Source organism: Crocodylus porosus, unplaced genomic scaffold, assembly GCF_001723895.1.
Source record: "Crocodylus porosus isolate Cpor-Errol unplaced genomic scaffold, CroPor_comp1, whole genome shotgun sequence".
NCBI classification, from domain to species: Eukaryota; Metazoa; Chordata; order Crocodylia; family Crocodylidae; genus Crocodylus; species Crocodylus porosus.
In genome coordinates this window covers 212447072-212466080 of record NW_017728886.1, presented here as the reverse complement: position 1 = coordinate 212466080, position 19009 = coordinate 212447072, and the positions used below count along the sequence as shown (strand labels likewise).

General features: G+C 42.6%; 1 protein-coding gene across 2 annotated transcripts in view; it reads right to left on the bottom strand.

Annotated features, from left to right (window-relative positions):
- SULF1 (sulfatase 1) overlaps positions 1 to 19009 on the bottom strand; it is a 170511-nt gene that overhangs the window by 35969 nt on the left and 115533 nt on the right. For both annotated transcript variants that reach the window (XM_019549006.1, XM_019548996.1), the window contains exons 9-13: positions 6186 to 6336; positions 4525 to 4700; positions 3474 to 3602; positions 3152 to 3208; positions 1889 to 2018 (exon numbers count right to left, since the gene is read on the bottom strand). In XM_019549006.1, the coding sequence (XP_019404551.1) occupies positions 1889 to 2018; positions 3152 to 3208; positions 3474 to 3602; positions 4525 to 4700; positions 6186 to 6336 (643 nt within the window). The remainder of the gene's footprint in view (positions 1 to 1888; positions 2019 to 3151; positions 3209 to 3473; positions 3603 to 4524; positions 4701 to 6185; positions 6337 to 19009) is intronic.

Below are 19009 nucleotides of genomic sequence, written 5' to 3'. Positions count from 1 at the left end.
GGAGGCAGAAAAGGATCTTGGAGTCATTATTGACTCCAAGATGAACATGGGCCAACAATATGAGGTCACGGTTGGCAGGGCTAACCGGACCTTGTCGTGCATCCACAGGTGCATCTCAAGTAGAGCCAGGGAGGTGATCCTCCCCCTCTATTCAACGTTGGTCAGGCCACAGCTGGAGTACTGCGTCCAGTTCTGTGAGCCCCACTTCAGGAGGGATGTGGACAACATTGAAAGGGTCTAGAGGAGGGCCACCCACATGATCCGGGGACAACAGGGCAGACCCTACAATGTAAGACTGCGGGACCTAAACCTGTTCAGCCTTCACAAGAGAAGGCTGAGGGGGGACCTGGTGACTGTCTATAAACTCATTAGGGGGGACCAGAAGGGTTTGGGGGAGACCTTGTTTCCCTTAGCGCTCCCTGTCATGACAAGGAATAATGGACACAAATTATTGGAGAGTAGGTTTAGATTAGACATCCGTAAGAACTACTTCACAGTTAGGGCGGCTAGGAGCTGGAATCAACTTCCAAGGGAAATGGTGCTGGCTCCTACCCTGGGGGTCTTTAAGAAGAGGCTTGATGCCTACCTGGCTGGACTCATTTAAGCCCAGTTTGTCTCCCGCCCAGGCAGGGGTCAGACTTGAAGATCTACAAGGTCCCTTCCAACCCTACTTCTATGAGTCTATGATCACCATCAACACTTCAAGGGGAGACCCTTGCTCAGGACTGACCAAAATAGAGGAAACAGCTTGTCAACAGGCAGAAGAGGAAAAGAGGAACAGGCAAAAAAGAATATCAGAACATCCAGCACAGCTACACAGTACCCATCCCTCCTGGAAACACCTGTCCTCACTGCGACAAGACATGTGGATCTAGAATTGGGCTATGGAGCCACCTGCACACTCACTATTAAGATCCTTGGAAGACAATCTTGTTCGCGAGTGATCACCCATCATTAAGTAAAGGTACTAAGTAAAGGTACTGCCCTTAATCAACAGGAAGGCCTTTCTATTTATTATGTACCAATTAACAGTTAAAAACATGCTTGACAGCTGATTAACATCTATATAGTCTAGTTGTTAACCTCAGCAAATTTGAGATGATGATTCTGCATGCTTTACCCACATTACTCAATGGCTTCAGTAACTTTTTGAGTTAGGTAAGCATAAGCAGACTGTTGTTCTCACTAAACAATTTTTTTTAATTGAAGAATTGCTTTATTTAAATAATAATTGCCTTAAAGACAATATTATGCACATGGAAGTATGCTTCAAATTTTCCATGAGTGGCTACAAATTCATCAATTACACAATAAATGACATTTGATTAGGGAGTTTCACTTCAAGCATCGAATAAGGTGTCAATGTGTTGTTGCCCTATCCATGTATCCAGGCACTGAATTATGACTCAAAGTCATTGGCTTCTGATTCCTTCTTGGCTCCATGGTGGGAAGTAACCTGAATCAATCTTTTACTTGGCCAGCCTCTGGTGTGCTGGCTGATGTATTGCAGAGACAAGGAACAAGAATGAATCTCCCCACCCTTGACTGTCGGCCGGTACAGGATGGAAAATAGCAAACTCATGGAAAAGCTTTCCCCACCATGCTACAACTTGCAATGTGGGTACTTCTGTGTGAGCTAGGTAGCAGGTCTTCTTTATCTTTCCTTATTTCCCTGTGTGGGTGTGAAGGGCAAACTGTGAGGTGCCCTGAAGAGGTAATCAAAATCTTAAAACACTATGATATACCAAAATGGGTTTTTTCGATAAATGATTTTAGAGCTACTTGAGGAAAATGGTATTTGTAGTCTATTCCAGAAAATTTTCATTCATCCATTACATCATCCCTGGAATCACATTTCATTATGGCATTTCCGCTGTTCATTGCTCACCTGTCCTGGTTGCTCACACGCTGTCTGGTACCTTGCTTGTTGGCATAATTCCTTTACTCTCTCATATTTTGGTAAATGATTAGACTGTTGAACTGTTTTATTGGGCTCCTCCTTCTTGCGCAGAAATTTGCTTTAAAAAAAGGTGAAAAAAGATTAACATTTCATATATAATGTGCCCTCAAAAATTTGGAGAGGATGAAATTAACTGGAAAAAAAATCCAAAGTTTATCCTCTAGTGGCTACCCTTGAAGAGAAAAATATCAGTGTGCTAGTAAGCTTTAACAAGGGCTCCTGTGGTGAATGGCTAATTCAAGTGATGTGCTGAAGATCTACTCCTGTAGCCAGCAGTAGCTACTGCTGCACAGTAGCGGTGGTGTCATGGATAGTGCCTGCTGATGCTATGTTGCTGTAGCTCATCACTATGGCGATGTAGCATCTTGTAAGATGTGCCCTACATAAACTAATCATATGGCCATATCCACAGAACCTGTGAAGTCAGGCATGCCATAAAGGGAATTTCTGTAATACTTTCACTCTGAGAATTTTCACAGTAATAACAGACAAATTACAAGAATGTTAGGGAAAAGAGTAATAACTATGTTTTTGCCTGAAGCAAGGATTTTTGTAGATGATATCTTTTATTGGACCAGTGTGTACAGTTTCAGACAAATTTTTAAAAGCAATGCATTTTCTTTATGGATTTTCCATTGTGAACTGATAATTTCAATAACTTTCCTGTTTTACTAGTCCTGGAGTGTTTTGTAGCCATGATGGTCCAGGACATATGGATAGGCGTATTTTTATGCATCTCATTTACACATACTCTTTCTTTACTAAACAAAATGGAGAAAAATTCCTAAGCAAAGAGGAAAAAATACAGGAGAAAGTTGCGCATCTTACTCATAGCAAGAATTTGAGAAAAGTGATAGATGGGAAGGAATATCAGCCAGGTGAGTGATGATTAAAACTCAATGGAGGGGAAGTTAAGATCAATTAAAACATGTGTTAAGGACTGGCCAGTAAATTTGTTGTATGAAGCACCTGTTCAAATCTCTTATGCAAGCAGGGAGCAAAGATGGCCATGGGCTGTATAAGTGGCAATAAGGAACTTGGAAACAATTAATTCCTTGCTTGCTTGCAAAATTTATAATTTTGCGATCATAAAAAAAAGGAGGGAGAAAGAATGAGGATATGAACATATGCTTGTAAGTGAGTTTTTCCACTAGGCAAGTTTCCCAAAACTCTCTCAATTATAATAATTACCCTCTTTCCACTAGGAATGTATCACGCCAAATTTTCGTCTTCTTGTTTGTTCGAAATCTGAAAGCAAAATAATATTTACTGCTGGCAACTGTCACTATTTTTGCAAAGCACTGTTAATGTTAATAATATTTGTTTTTAAAAAGCTTCTCTGCTTAGGTATACCTGAAACTTTATAAATGCGCTATTTAAAAACAGTTTTAAAATCTGACAGCTGTGGTCACTGGTCTTGACACAGCTTATTTTGCCACAATTTCTTTTCCATTCAGTTGATTTACTTAGGTGTTGGCTCCAGCCCTGGCTTTAAGAAATGGCAATGACCCACCTGTTTCCTGGCTTTTCTAAGTCTAGAAGTTTTAGGACAGACTTGCCATCCATATCTGGAGGTGTGTCAAGTCCTGCAATATCCAGAACAGTTGGAGCAAGATCAATATTCAGCACTATCTGAGGCACTCTGCAAATTAATAGAAAAGGTCATAGTTGTATTATATGTACAATCCATAATCTTTCACATGGAGTTAGAATGACAATTAATGTTTATGGGTACTTTGAAGATGTAAAGCTTTATAGAAGCGTTAAGTTTAAAGACTGCTCCAGGAGGACTGTGATTTTGAGAATGGCAGGCCAATATTATTTGATACAGTCACAAAGAAAGAGCATCAGAGCTAAACACAATTAAATAAGAAGTGAATTTGGCCCCCTTATTCTTCTTAAACCCCTCACAATAAAAGCTGACTCTATCCATTCTACTGAACCAGAGTATAAACATTAGGGCTGGAAGGGACCTTGTGAGATCATTGGGGCCAGCGCCCTGCCCAAGGGGCAGGAAGTCACCTGGTGTCAAATGATCCCAGCAAGATAAGCATCCAAGTATTTCTTAAATGTGTCCAGAGTAGGTGCTTGTACCACTTCTGGTGGGAGTCTATTCCAGGTTCTGGGGACTCGGACGGTAAATAAGTTTTTCCTTATGTCCAGCCTAAAAAGGTCTTCCAGGAGTTTGTGACTGTTAGACGTCGTCTTCCCTTGGGGTGCCCTGGTGAACAGTTCCTCATGCATACCCCTTACATACTTATAGGCTGCCACCAAGTCAGACCTGAGCCTTCGCTTTTCCAGGCTGAAGACTATTAACTTCTCCACTTTTAAAAAACAAAGCTCAATGTCTCAACATAAAATCATAAATGATATTATTTTCTATTGTATGTTTCAGCCAATTTATAATCTATGAAAAAGAAAAAAATCTTCTATTCTTCTGAGAAAGCAACCCGGCAAAAACTGGGCGTCGTTCATGAACCCCCCGCCCCCCATGACAAGCAAATGTGCTAAGAAAGATTTCACATTAAGTTTGACAGCTGTGTTGCAGACATAGGAAAACGTACACTGATCCCGGCTCTACACTTGGACCACGAATAAAGAAAGGAACTCGAATATCAAAGTCATAAGGCATTGACTTCCCCTTGACCAGTCCAAACTGCCCAATATGGTAACCATGGTCAGCGGTGTAAATAATGTAGGTATTCTCCAGTTCACCCGTCTCCACAAGCATATGGTATAACTGAAATACAGCATAGGAAGAACTCTAAATCAAATATGATAAGACATAATTTTCATATTTATATATAACCATTATTTTTCTCACGTAAGTCTGATTTGGCCTCACTCATTGGTGAAACTATTGAAACCAGTAATAAGGCCAGGAATGAATTTGGCACATTTTGTTCCCTGCCAACTAGATCCACATTTTAATATATAGGAAATTGCAACTGGGGGATTTTAAAAAGTTTAATTTGGTAATCTTTGGAATTATTTGGCTTGTGGTACCATGGCCTAGAAATCAATATGGCTGCTTGCAGATGTTAACCCTTCCTGCCCCTACCAAAAACAAACAAACAAACAAAACAAAGCAAACCACTCTTTACCAGAAGCAGCAGCACATTACTTTGACTTGACTCTGCAGTGTCTGTATCGATTGGGCACTGTAGCTGGGCTGTTTGGTGCTTTTATCCAAAGCTGATTCAGTCAGCTATTAGATAAAAGTGCCGAAAAAGCCCCACTAAAGGGCCCAATCTAAACAGATGTTGAGTAAGACAGGTCCAACTAAGGCACTGCCTCTAATAGGCATGCGTGGGGCTCAGTGCAGAAATTTGCTGAGTTTAAAGTGCCATTTTTTTACATGTCTGCAAACATGTATGCTCACAATTGTAAACTGGTTAGTGAATAACTGTACTACAACTGTACAATAGATGGCTTCCAGACTCGATCAACTGTGTTTTGAGTTTGCAAATATCTTGTCCTCTAGTTAATGGCTTGGGAAGAGACTATATACATTTTAACACTACTGAAAGTTAAGGGAATTTCTTGTTTAGTATCAACGGAATAAACCTTGGATCTATAGGAGATGGAAAGTGGTTTTGTAATAAAAGGTCTTGCACACTCTTCCTAACATTTCAGGTTGTTACTGATGTATTGGTAATACAGTGGACAGCTAAACATGTGCCTATAAATATTAACAGACTGACACCTGAGCTTTTGTCAGTGCTTCTGTTTATTTGAGACGCGCAGAATTTGTTAAAGAATGAACTGCAAAGAGAACAGGGTGGTGTACATGCAATGTAGAAAACTCTCCATGTGTATATATACATATATATGTACCAGGGTTTTCTACCAGATTAACTATTCCTTTATACATTCCTTCTCCTGGATCACCTACTGAACCTGATTCTTTAAGTTTATTGGACACACAGTTAATTCTTGCCTTTTAAAATCATGTCAATCTCCTGCCAGGTAAAGTAAAGTGGTCATCAAAACAGCTATGTAGGACTGCCAGAGTAAGATAATTTGTCAAAACATATACTTGGATAAGTAGATTGGGTTTCTATCACTACAGGGGAGCTAACCATGTTTCACTTGCATGGGGTAAAATCAAAAGTAACTTCAGTGAAGACAATGCAATTCATTTTCATAAGACTAATGGAAGTGAGAGAAGAATCTGATTCTGTATAGAAACTACATTACTATGTGATAAATGTGATCAACTTACCCTTTCCATGGAGTCATCAACTGACATCAAAGTCTGAAGCCTTTTGCGCTGTAAGACATTTGTAAATTCCATATGGATAGGCAGCATGGGGCCAGTGTACTGCATAATCCAGTGCTTATCCATGTTTGGTGCATAGTTATAGCTTGGCGTTCTGGGGAGGGTGGGGGGAAGGAAAGGTGGGTATTTGAAGAATTTACACAAAATTCATAGAAATTATAGAAACAAAGGAATTGATTAGTGATATGCCTAGATCAAACTGACTATCTGACAGCAGTGAGCATTAATACTTGAGGGCAGCAGTTCCCCAAATTTATCATTTCACATACTAGTTATTCACAATTGTGGTTCTATCATTTCACTTCATATCAAGTTCACTTACCACCAGTGGTACCAATGCCATGGTTTGGGAATCCCTGCTTTTAAATATAAAACCTTGAAAAATCTGTAATTATAAATTAATCTTTAAAATGCTAAAGACACACCAAAGTTATATATTATGAGACACCTTCACATCATACAAGCCAAATGGAAAAGAAGGTCAACAGAGATAAAAGAAAACTATTCTCCCACTCATAGTAAGTTGTGGTAGTGCCGCATAACAAGGAGAAATTGTCACTAAATTAACAACTATATAAAGTTAACTGACAAAGAAAATCTTTCCATTAGGATAATGAAATTTTAGCTTTCCCTACTAATATCAGAAAAGCAGGCACTGTGTTATTAGGTTTCAGTTTTTGCTGTCCCTCAGAGAATCAAAGTGCTGATTTATTTCCCCTTCTTACCATCACAGTCAAATAAAAGCATGTTCAGGAAGCAGACACCCCTGCAGTAGACACACAATAGAAGCTTTGAATCTAACTGATTTGGTAGAAATGTTTGCAAATACTGACTATACTGCAGAGATATTATCTTTGTTTTTACATGTAAAGCACCATGTCCACCTATATCAAGAATGAGCCACAGACGCACCAAAATAATAATACCACTACTAGTATTTCTACTAAGACCTAGACTGGAATCTGTTGGCATCATTAAATTGATCTTGGTCAAATCCCATTCTACAAAATCAAAGACTTTGCTTGTATTTTGTTTTCAAGAGTTCCCAAAAATGTCAAGAGACTATGTGGTGGGCGATTTTCTAACCAGAGGTTGTGATTTTTAAAAGCACATCATGTAAGAAACACAAATATTTCATCTCATATCTACTGCATTTAAAGAATGGGATGGCAAAAATTAAACATACAAAATATGAATAGTGCCAGCACTGCTCATTAGTCCCAGTAATCCTGCTTTATATGCCACAAATGCACCTCACTCAAAAATTAAAAAGGGAAACAAAATAATATTTACATATTAGAATTAGCATATTATACCTTGATCCTGACCCAAGCATTTCTTTCTTCTGCTGCCACCACAAGTGTAGCCATTTACCAGGACTGAGGCTTTCATGTACTTTATGACATTTACGTTTTGTGTGTTTTTCTTTTTTTTTAAATATTTTCTAATTATTATTTCTAATGATACATAATCAGGTATAATAATATCTCATTGTTATGTTAGAAATATCATCTCATCCAAGTGTATCTCATTATTTTAGAAAAAAAATCAATCCAAATTTTAATTGAAAAAATGTTGCTTTTGCATGATGTGAAATTGGATTCATGTTAATTTCTCTTACTCATAATGAATCCACATATTATGAGTCTACATATATATTGAAATTACCATTATATACATGTTAAATGTTTACAAATTGGCATTTTTTAACATACACTACACTTAGAAAGCACTTAAAAATATCTGGAAAGAAGTTAGGTGTTCAGCTTTTCTTGTCTCTCCTCACAGCCAGCATTGTTTTCCAGTATGTAGAAAACAGCTATTTTTGGCACCATTTCAACTATTTACTTGACTGATAATTCACATCAATGAAGCACTCCTCCTTCTGACAGTGTTAAAAGGAAATGACAATTTGAGTGAATTCTTTAACGATAAGACTGTACTAAGGTACTGCAGACATATATACTGTGTTTACTTGAATCCAAGATGACATAGAATTTAAGATGATCCTCCAATAATTATATTCTATACGTGGAAAAGTTATAAATTTGTTATTGCTTTCCATATATAATGCTTAATTAATGGAGGAACAACTTAAATTTGTTCCCCCCTCAGTTGACAGGAAAAGCAGTAACAGGGGGGTAGATGGAGGGAGAGTCAAGCAACCTTACCCTCACAGCTTGCCCCTGCTGTTTGTTCTCCCCTACCACTTGCCCCTACCTACTGCCTGTCTCCCTGTGCCTTCGTCTCCCCAGTACCACCACCAGGAGTACCTGTGTTTCCTGGTGCTTTACCCTTCCCCTTGTGGTGCCTGCCTCCATCACTCAGCCTACCCTGACTCCCTCTCCCCACTCACCCAACACCACAATCTACTCTCTGAGTTACAGCTCCAACTCTGGCTCTGGCCCCACTCCAACCTGGGTGTGATAAAGCGGGGCTCCCCGACTAGCCGGAGTGTTAGTTTACCCACTTGCCTTTGGGTATGCCATCCACCTGACTTGTCTGCCATGCCTTGTTGTCAGTTAATTAAGATATTAATTAAGGCAGGAAGCTGCCCATTCTTGTCCCGATGCCAGGGGGCGCTATCTGCGGCTCTGTTCCTCCCCTACACCACAGCCCAAGCCTCTCAGATGGCATTCAGATGACACAGTGCTTCTGGCCTACAGCCAGCCCAAGCTTAGGCCTCATCGTCAGACCTCACACATACATCCATACTGCCCTCCTCTCACTAGGGCCTCTCACACTCCACCTTCCCTCACAGGGTCTCTTTCATGCATCAACAACTTATTCTGCCTTGCTCCCCCTTGGAGTGGGCCTCTTAGGCTACAGCCTTTATCTAGTTCATACACTGGGTGGCAGATGTACCATCTTTTGGGCCTCTCCTTCAACCCTCACCAGAGTAGTGGCCAGCCAATTACATGACCGGGACTAAGCTTGCTCTGGCCCCTTCCAGGGCAACTCTATACACTCACACCCTCTAGGCTTTTAACCCTCTGGTTTTTCCCCCCCTCCACTGGGCTCATCTCTGCCCCCTTTTTGGGGCCACCCCTCATTGGGGAATTCTTGACTCACACCATGACTGGTGTTCTGGGGTCTCGTGAGTACTCTCACCCTCCCTCCCCAAGAGCAGCAGGTCACTGTGCTGTAGTCTAGCTCTTCTTTTTTACCCACACTCAGCCTCCCAGCAGTGGAGGACTTACTGGGGTCAGGACTCGCCCCTCTCTCTCAGACTGAGCTCCCTTACTTGGCCTCTGGCCCAAATTACAGCCCTAGGCATCTGGAGACATACCTGCACCCTGGGGCTGCCCCCTCACACGGGGCTCCTCAACTCTTCCCCCCTCACTTGGGGCCACGGAGCTTCCCTCCCCAGTGGGCTCAGGTGGCTATAGCTGTGCCTGGCCCCAACTACCTTTTCCTTGGGGTCCTACACCCCACAGGACTCAGGTGGCCACAGCTGTGCCTGGCCCCACTATGTAAACCCACTTGAAGGTGAGGGCTAGGGTTAAGGCACCCCTACCCACCTTTCACCAGGGTAATAACTTGCCTGGCATTTCCTGGAGGTTCCTGTACCACTGAGAGCCCCACCAGGCCACCCACTCCTGGCAGGGTGCAGTTTTAGGTCATACCCAGGACCAAGGGCCTCCAAACCATCTCCTACAGCTCCTGCCCTTACCTCCAGGATGATACATGAAGCCTTACATCCAGATGATGTTGCTGCCTGGGCTGCCACCAGCGAACTGCCTGTTTATTTAGGTGGCCAGAGAACTTAAGTGGCCACCACAATCAGGCACCTACTGGCTGCTTGGCTCCAGTCTTAAAGTAGCAGGCACCAACAGTGCCCTGCCACACCCCACCTTAAAATTGTTCCTGGGGGAGTTTCCCCTGCTGCTGCTGTTTCCCCTCAGAGCCTGTGAAAGCTCTCAAGTGGTGAGCATCCCCAAAGGTGCTCCACCACATACCTCCCTTCTTAGAATGACATACGGGGCTTTGCTTAGCTGCCTTCTCCTCTGGCTTTGTCCCAGCCTGCTGCAGCCCCTTTCACACGGTGAGCACCCCAAAGATGCTCCGCCACACTAGGCCACAGAGCACATGCTGGCACTGGTCCCAACCTGGCCAGGCAATGTTTGTGGTGGTGGCAGATCTGGCCTTGGAATCAAAGCCATGACCCAGGGAAAGTGGCAGAGTAGGGGAGAGGGCAGGGAGAGGCAGGCAGACAGCCAGTTTGCAGCGGGGGGGGGACTCAGGGCAGAGAAGCATGGGGTAGAGATGGTGGGGAGCAGTTGGGAGGCAGCAAAGGCAGTGGTATAGCATGGCAAAGGCTGTAGCTCCATCTCTAAGCCCATGTTGAGGCCAGAACTGGAGCTGGAGCAGCTACTTGAACCCATGCCTTCATCTTTCCCTGGTGCTCGAATCTAAGACAAAGGGCTTTTTTCCTGCACGTTGAATGGGTAAAAATCGCTTCATCTTGGATTTGAGTAAATACAGTACCACCAACAGAGAAACAGATTAGCAGCATGTGTGACATACTGAATGAAACATTATAACAAGAGTATTTGGACATGCTAACTATAACAAACTGTATAAAATGATATTAAATACACAGTGGAATGGCAGCCCTAGAAATAATGTTTTCTCTCTTATCTGCCTCAAAGGTGTGGTGGAAGTGACCTCTGACCTCACCAACTGATTGGAGATGGTGTGGAGGGGAGGGGGTCCTCCAGAGCCTAGTGGGTGAACGCTGCTGCTGTTATTTACCCTTTCTCACCCTCTTCTTCCCTGGTAGATTCAGCAGCATGGGGGAAAGGAAGGAACAAGAGGCAGCAGCCTTCACCCCTGGACTCAGAAGCAACATAAACGCAGGGCTCAGGCCATACCCCATGCTAAGAGCTCATATGTGACACAGCCAAATGAAATGCCACTCTACTGCCACTTCCCCTTCTGTCCCGCTGGATCCACCACGGCTGTAATATATTTTGTGCATGTGCAAAAGGACCCAATCCCTCAATCCCTGTAGGCACATACAGAAGTTAAAATGATTTATTATTTGCGGGCCACACAAACGTGACACTGACTATTAGAACATGCACTACATCTGTATTGGAGTAACTTATAACAGTAGTTTGTGCCCAAATGTAAGTTACACTAGTATTCGAGGCAGAAAGATGACCAGCTCTCCAAGGGTAGCTACTACAGTTTGTCCTATTAAAGCACCTTGCCATGCAAAATGAATTTGCAATCTGCACTGAGCACATGTCTACCTGGGTTGATATTGACTGGACTGAATATGGACACATGACCAATACACCAACATGACTTACACTGGTGTATATTTAGTCTGGACTTTCTGAGAGGTAATTTTGCCCTGAAGCATAATGGCTTATACTGATGTAGGGCAGTAAGATATATGGCTGCTTCATATTTACACCAATATAAAGGAAGATTATACACTTCGGAGGTGCAGCTGCTCCTTATCCCACTCCGGGATAGCTCCTAAATGAGAGTACTAAGCTACTCTAGTGCAGCAATATCAAACTCATACAGCACAGGTCCCATATTTGTTGAAGTGGGTACCACACACATCACAATCCCAGACTGGCCAGAATGGGCACCAGATCTGGAATGGGGTGCCAGGGTGGGGAATGGAACACCAATAAGGCCTGCCCCTTGCATCACATGCCTCTGGTCCTGCCGAACCTGCTCAGGACTGTGCTAGACATGGCACCTACTCGGGGACCTGTGCTGCACCTGGCTAGAGTGGGCATCATGTGCAGTTCACATTCCAGATGAACCAGAACAGGTACCACAGGTGCTGGAGCCAGCACGCCAGGGGAAGGAGGTTCCAGACTGGACCCATATGGGAATAAAACTGGGAGCTAGGTATTGTGACTCCATGGGCCAGATCCAGCACATGGGCCATATCTTTGACAACTGTACTCTAGTGTATCCCAGCCAGGATCAATAGGCATGTAAACAAAACTTAGTGACTTATATGTAGACCTGGTGCCAAAGATTCTGGCAGCCCTAAAACAAGTAACAGACTTCACCTTTTCCACTGACCAACAACCTACCAATTCAGTGCAGTCTCTAGGATATAAACAGTCTCCTTTCCAGTCTCACATTTCTAATACTGAAAGGAATAAACATTTTAAAAAGAGGAGTTTAGACATTGTAGATGCTTCACAATTTTCCTCAGAAGCTTACCAAAAAAAAATGGAACATCATAAAGTGATAGACAGCATGAAAGGGAGCTATTATTATTATTAGATAAAGATTACATAGAAGAATTAAACTGCCTCAAAACAATAGACTATAATAAACAGTGGGCATCAAAATGAAAGAAACATGATCACAACTGATTAATTAAGCAACAGCTAAGGAATCAGAAATATTCTGACCAGACTGGAATATTCTGGCACAGCAGGTAACAGCTCTGGCATATTTCCACTCAGAACAAAAAGAACTAGTATCTGGCTGGCACTCTGAGTACCTCTTGCCTTTTTGTTATAAATGTTTCTTCTTCTTTTAAAATCCCTGATTAATGTTTCCATGCCAGCCACCAGTATTTCATACTTTACAGAATATCAATGTTCATACTCTTCCCTGGATTGTCAAGAAAGATATTCATTTCATTTCATAGCTACTGCCTTTCTCACCCAGAAACTGAAAATACATGTGGAAAATGCTTATGAAAGGTTTTAACTGCACCAGGAACCTGAGTGATGCTTTCAAAGACTATCTGTTATAAGCAGGAGGCTGCTGACAGTGGCCCTAGGAATGGGAAGCTTCAGACTACTTCAGTAGCTAGTTCTCCTTGGCATCATTGAGCATTGGAACTGATCATTGCTCATCACTCAGCAATGGAACTGATCAGGAGTTTTCCGGTTTTTCATTGGAAAATGCTGATCCATCAAACCTAAACTTTTTCATGGGCATGTATCTGTTTTGAGACACATCCAGTGAATCACTAGTAGGTTCCCATTGCAAATTTATCTTGATTTCTTGCCAACTTGCCTGATGGGTTGCTGGAGAACTATGCCTTCTAAGCCCCAAGGTACCTGGGGTTTCTGTACTGTCTTTAGGAGTGACAGACAGTTCAGATTAGGTTAGGCAGCAGATTGCAGCTTAGGTTCCCAGGTTCAATTTCATTTGTATATTTTTAAAAGGAAGTTTGTTTTGATTATTTCAAAACAAAATTGAATCAGACTTTTATTTCCAATTTCAAAATTTCTTCTTTTCATTCCAAAATGGAAGAAATTTTCTTTCTGAATTTTCAGAGTGGAAATCCAAACTTTCACCAGCTCTACTCAATAGTAAGTGACTTACTACACATATGAAACTATACTAGGAAGAACTGCATGCATATACTGACACTCTCCCAACATACTTATTTTCAAAAATGTTCTCCAATTAACATGTAGGAAAAATTATTTTATTACTATTAGGCTAACATTGCATTCATTTAGGAGCCTAACTCTGATTTCATCCTTAAATCACAGACCAATAGAGTAGTTAATGCAAGTACAATCAGTTGTATCCACAACTAAGCCTACTCTTAATTTTGAAAGCTAAACTGTTCCTGCAATATTAGAAGCCAGCTTGTTGACCAATTAAAACTAGGGCCTTGAGTGGTATTGCTTAGCAAATGTGTTGAAGGAGATGGAATGGATTGACAAAAGTTTAAACTACTTGTGCTACTGGGGCACTTTTACACGTGCTCTGGGAATGGAAGGGGTGGTGCTTTAATTAGAGTGGCTCCAAGAAGAAAAAGAGGGCCCAAGAAGCACCTTGAAGGAGGAGCTGTCAACATCTGTAATGGCACACTGTTTGGGAGAGGTGTGGACAGGGTGTAGGAGAGGTGGAGCCCTGTGACAACACTCAGTGGGATTCGATTTAACCCTTGTGACAAGATATTGTAGAGACCCCTTCACACTATTCAGAATCCAGGGGTGACGGAATGGAGAGTGGGACCAGCAGTTAATACCTCAGCCACCAGAGGGCCCTAACCCTTGCTCCCACAAAAATTTGGCAGCAGTTTGGTCACAGGTTGGCAATGAGATGGGGACAGTGGAGGGGTGCAGAATGAGGGTTTGAAAGTGCTAGCAATGGCAGCTGGGTCAAACGCCACAGCCTGTATTTTGGCCTAGTGCTAGACACTCCTAAAATGTTGCCAACCCCTGCTATCAAGCAAAAGACAAAAATTATATTAAATCACAAATTGTACCAAAGTGAAATGGTTCCAAATTGTGAGGCTGTGTTCTGGTATCCCCAAGGACTCATACCTGGATGTTTCTCCTGAATCTGAAAAAGTCATCCTAGACCAGCACTAGGTTATAGCTACATACCTCTGCTGAAAGTACACAGTACTCGGGTACCCGAATCCAAGATGACTTTGAATTTAAGATGATTCCATAATACGTACATTTTATATATGAAAAATGTATACATTGGTTATAATTTTCCTGGTATAGAATCTAATTATTGTTCTTAAATTCATCTTCCTCACTGCTACAGCAGGGAAAGCAGTGGCAGGGAGGCAGGTAGTTGTACAGGAGATAGATGAACTTTTGCCCTCTCCCCCCTAATTTCTTCCACCTTTAGCCTGCTCTCCTCCATGATGCCTGCATCCCCTGCTGCCTGTACCCCCATAGACTATGCCTCTCCCCCCTACCTCCTCCCCACAGACTGCCTCTGCCACTCTGTATAGCCTCTGTTCTCTTCATCACTAGCTACATACAGCCTTTGCCCCGTCCCTTTCCTTTTACTGTCAGATGCGGTACCAGCTCCATTCCCACCTTGGTCACAAAGCACATGGAAGGGCAGCCTGTGCCCAGCCTTACAGCAGTATCCCAGGACCTGGAGCTGCCATCACTGCTGATTGGCCAGGCAGGGGACAGAGCCCTCACATAGGAAGGAAGGGAGTCAGAGTTGTGTCTGACAGTAAGGTGGAGGGGAGGAGTCAGGTATTGCAGGAACAGGTGGAAGGGGGGAATATGTTTCTGCTGCAGCTCTGACTCTGGCCCTGACCCACGCTTGGGGCTGGAGCCACAACAGCTGCTGCTTGCCTACCCTCTCCACCTTGTACTTGGAATCTAAGATGAGGGGCTTTTCCCCTCTATCCTGAATGAGGAAAAAAATCTTGTCTTGGATTCAAGCAAATACAGTATTCTAGTGGTGTAGGAATATATTTAATCTGCATCTGGGTTGAGAGGTAGCTCTACTGGCTATTTTCTGACCTGAAACCAACATCTCAGTGTTCACATAGCATAGTCCATGTCAGCAAATTAGCTCTACTTTTTAGCACCAAGTGAATGCAGTTCCCCTGGCACAGATGTGCATGAACGTGGCCAATATGCTTTCTGTGCGAGGTAGCTGTTTATGAAACCCTCTGCCCAACCTCTGCCTGGTAGCAAGCTATTTAGCCTAACCACAGCTCTGCACTATGGAGCCACAATAAGTGGAATTAGAAGTGGTGGAGACTACAAAGATTTGTGGAACATCTGGGACTGTCTCCTGGGCTTTGCTTCCTAAACACACTTCATCGATCACTAACTGAACCTCCTTTCATAGGAACTAAAATACAGACATCAAAAGGAACCATGAATGCTTTTATTTGTGAACACAATTACAGGCTTGTGTGAACAAATGGGAATTTACATGTTTAAATCATTCCAGCTATATGTAAAATATAAAGTGATTAATGCATGTGTGTCAGTGCTCCTAATCATTACCTAGAGTGCTCCTAAGTATTGTATATTTAATACTACACTAGTAAGTGAGTCTCTTCTTTCTAAAACTTTGCTCTAAGCCTCTATATTACTATAAAATATGGGTTAATATTAAAAATGCATGTGCAAGCGTTTGTTCATTTTATAAACTGCATACATGCTTGTATTTGAAACCTTTATACACCTTTCTGTGCATATCCAATAAAAACAAAACTATGTTTACACAATTATTCAATTAAAGTGTGATTTTTTGTGCAAATAACTATTTCTGGGGGGGTATCTACCTGAAAAACATCTGCCCAGCTTCTTTGCAAGCTGTTTCTGGATTTGATATTTATCCAATCAATGAAAAGAAACAATATTTCTATGACTTAGGATAGTCCTTACCAACTGCAAAATACAGAATTTTAAAACAATGATTTTTTAAAGCAATAATTATAGGAAAGAGGTGTGAGAGAGCTAAACTTGTCAAATTAAATGCTTCCCAAGAATAGTTCTACAGTTCCAGGTATAGCTGTTAATAGATAATCCTTAAAGAATTGAAGGCCAGATTCTGACTAAATAAAAAAAAAGTCTGAAACACATTCTTGATTCCAGACTTAGTATTCAGCTAAACCTGACTTCCCTAATCTGTCTACTTCTGTCACCTTCTGCTTCCTCTTTTAAAAACAGGGAAGTCTACTTAGCTGAGGATATATGGCATGAAAGTTTGGCAGCCAAAGCATAACATAATCCTAGTTCTTCAAGATACAGCATCGGAAATTTATGACCATTGAACATAGCTGCCTTTTTACTTCAGAAAAAAACCTTTTGTTTCTGCTGCAGGAAGGCTGAATGTATATATTATATTCATTACATTATTACATTTCTATATGAATAATCCTGCTTCTGCTCCTGTTCTAATATTATGCTGCTACAGGACTGGATGGCTCAGAACATTCACCTCCCAGTCACTAGTTCAAACAGGCCTCAGGATCTAGGACTTTGAAAAGGGGATGCTGCAGATGTGAACAGTGCTATAGGAGTGGCTGCAAATCCTTCCTGGCCCCAACATCCTCCACCTTGATCCCTGCTGCATCTTGAACTGCTTCACCAGGTCCCAACATGGTGCTCAGGCTGGAGCTGGAAGACATGAGTTCCTTAAAGCCCCAGATACCTCCACCAGCTCCCTGCATCAGCCATGCCTTAGCCCCATCTCTACCCTCATGTCAGAACTCATTTCCTACTGCCTGGACTGGCAGTAGGCAGTGACCTGCGTCTTCCAGGGAGGGCCCAGACTGGCACTCGCAGTGACCTGTGTCTTCTAGAGAGCTAACTGTGTTACACTAAACTGTGGGGGGGGGGGGGGGTGTTTAAGAGGAGGCTGGATGAACATCTTGCTGGGGTTAAAAAAGCCCAGAACTCTTTCCTGAAAAAGCGGGGGGGGGGGGGGGAGGGGTGCTACTTCATTCCCTGGATCTGTTCCTCGGCCTCAGAGTAGTTATGATAGAAGACACGTTATGAGAACATATTTGTGTGATCCAGCTTTAGTTTTGAATGTATAGGTGCCCACATGACAAGAAAGACCACCAAAATTGGCAGATTGAGAGAGTTCCATCTGAGGTGCCAAGTATTCAATATGCAAAACAAATTAATAGCTGTACCTCAAGGTCAGCATCTGAGGTATACTCGAGGCACCATATGGAAAACCTTGCACTATTAGTAGTTGTACTAAATTCATATGATGACCTTAACAGATGACCTTAACATCTTGCAGCACTTCTTTGCCAACCTGAGTGTCATGAACTGGATGGGGCGTGACTTGCATGCTTTCTTGAATTTGTTTTACTAGTATGGCATGTGTAATCTCTACATATAGATAACCTTAAGCTATATTCAGCCGTATTGTTCTTATGTCTGCATAAATTGTGATATTTGATATAAAAATAGTAGGCATCTGTCTCACAAGACAACAGAATTATGCTGAGACATCAGCTACATCTTTATATTATAGTCACTGTTTCAGTGAGGCAGTGATTAACTTAAGTGGCCCTTATCTAGCCATGCTTTGAAGAGCAGTAATGGCTTAGAATGAGCATCTGACCTGAGTTGTTCATTGTCTGCCCTGAATTTACATTGTAAAAGTAACCCCTGGATATCCAAATTATCGGTGGATAGGCGACAGTATTGTTGATTAGCAAATCTCCATGTCTGAAAGGATGCACATATGCTCCTTGTCCTAATTAGACCAAGAAAGATTTCAGCTCTAAGAAATATGCTTCTTTGAGAGAGGCAGGAAGCACAGGTACATGTGCACCCCCTGAGACCACGAATGCACCCCCTGACCGGCCATGCTTGCTGCTTAGGTGATAGGTGGGGGGGGGCAGGTGGGGGTGCCGGTGCTCCCCCTGCAAGCACTGGCCAGGAAGTGGGAGTGCCATGGTGCTCCCAGAAGTGGCCACAGTCACTTTCGGAAGCTGGAATTGGGCCCCCTCCCCAGTCAGCGAGGTTGGTCATTGGGGGGGCACAGCCCCCCTCGACTTAGGCGGCACCAGTCGCCCATGGCAGCAAGTGACAGGCAGAGGTTTGGTCCCCCAAGAATCAAAGAGGTGCCATATGTGAATAACCAGATAAGTAACTGTACTTAAGCCTGACTTGAGAATATGGTTTTGTCTTCAGCCCTCCCAGGTATAGGGAGGGCTGTGGTCCCTCAGCCAGAGAGGCTGAGTAGAGCAAGCTGAGGAAATGGAGAGGTTCTCACAGATCAGAGACCTTATGCTGGTTCTTATTTTTTTTGTTTGGTTTTTAATAATAAATCCTTCAAATCTTTTTATCCACCTATTGTTAACTGTGATTCCAGGGCATTGGACCTCATGGGTTTGCCTATTTTACAGAAAGGGAGATCTATCTTTTCATAGATTTCATAGATTTTCATAGACATTAGGGCTGGAAGGGACCTCGGGAGATCATCAAGTCCAGCCCCCTGACCAAAGGGCAGGAAGTCAGCTGGGGTCATAGGATCCCAGCAAGATAAGCATCCAATTTACTCTTGAAGGTGTTCAA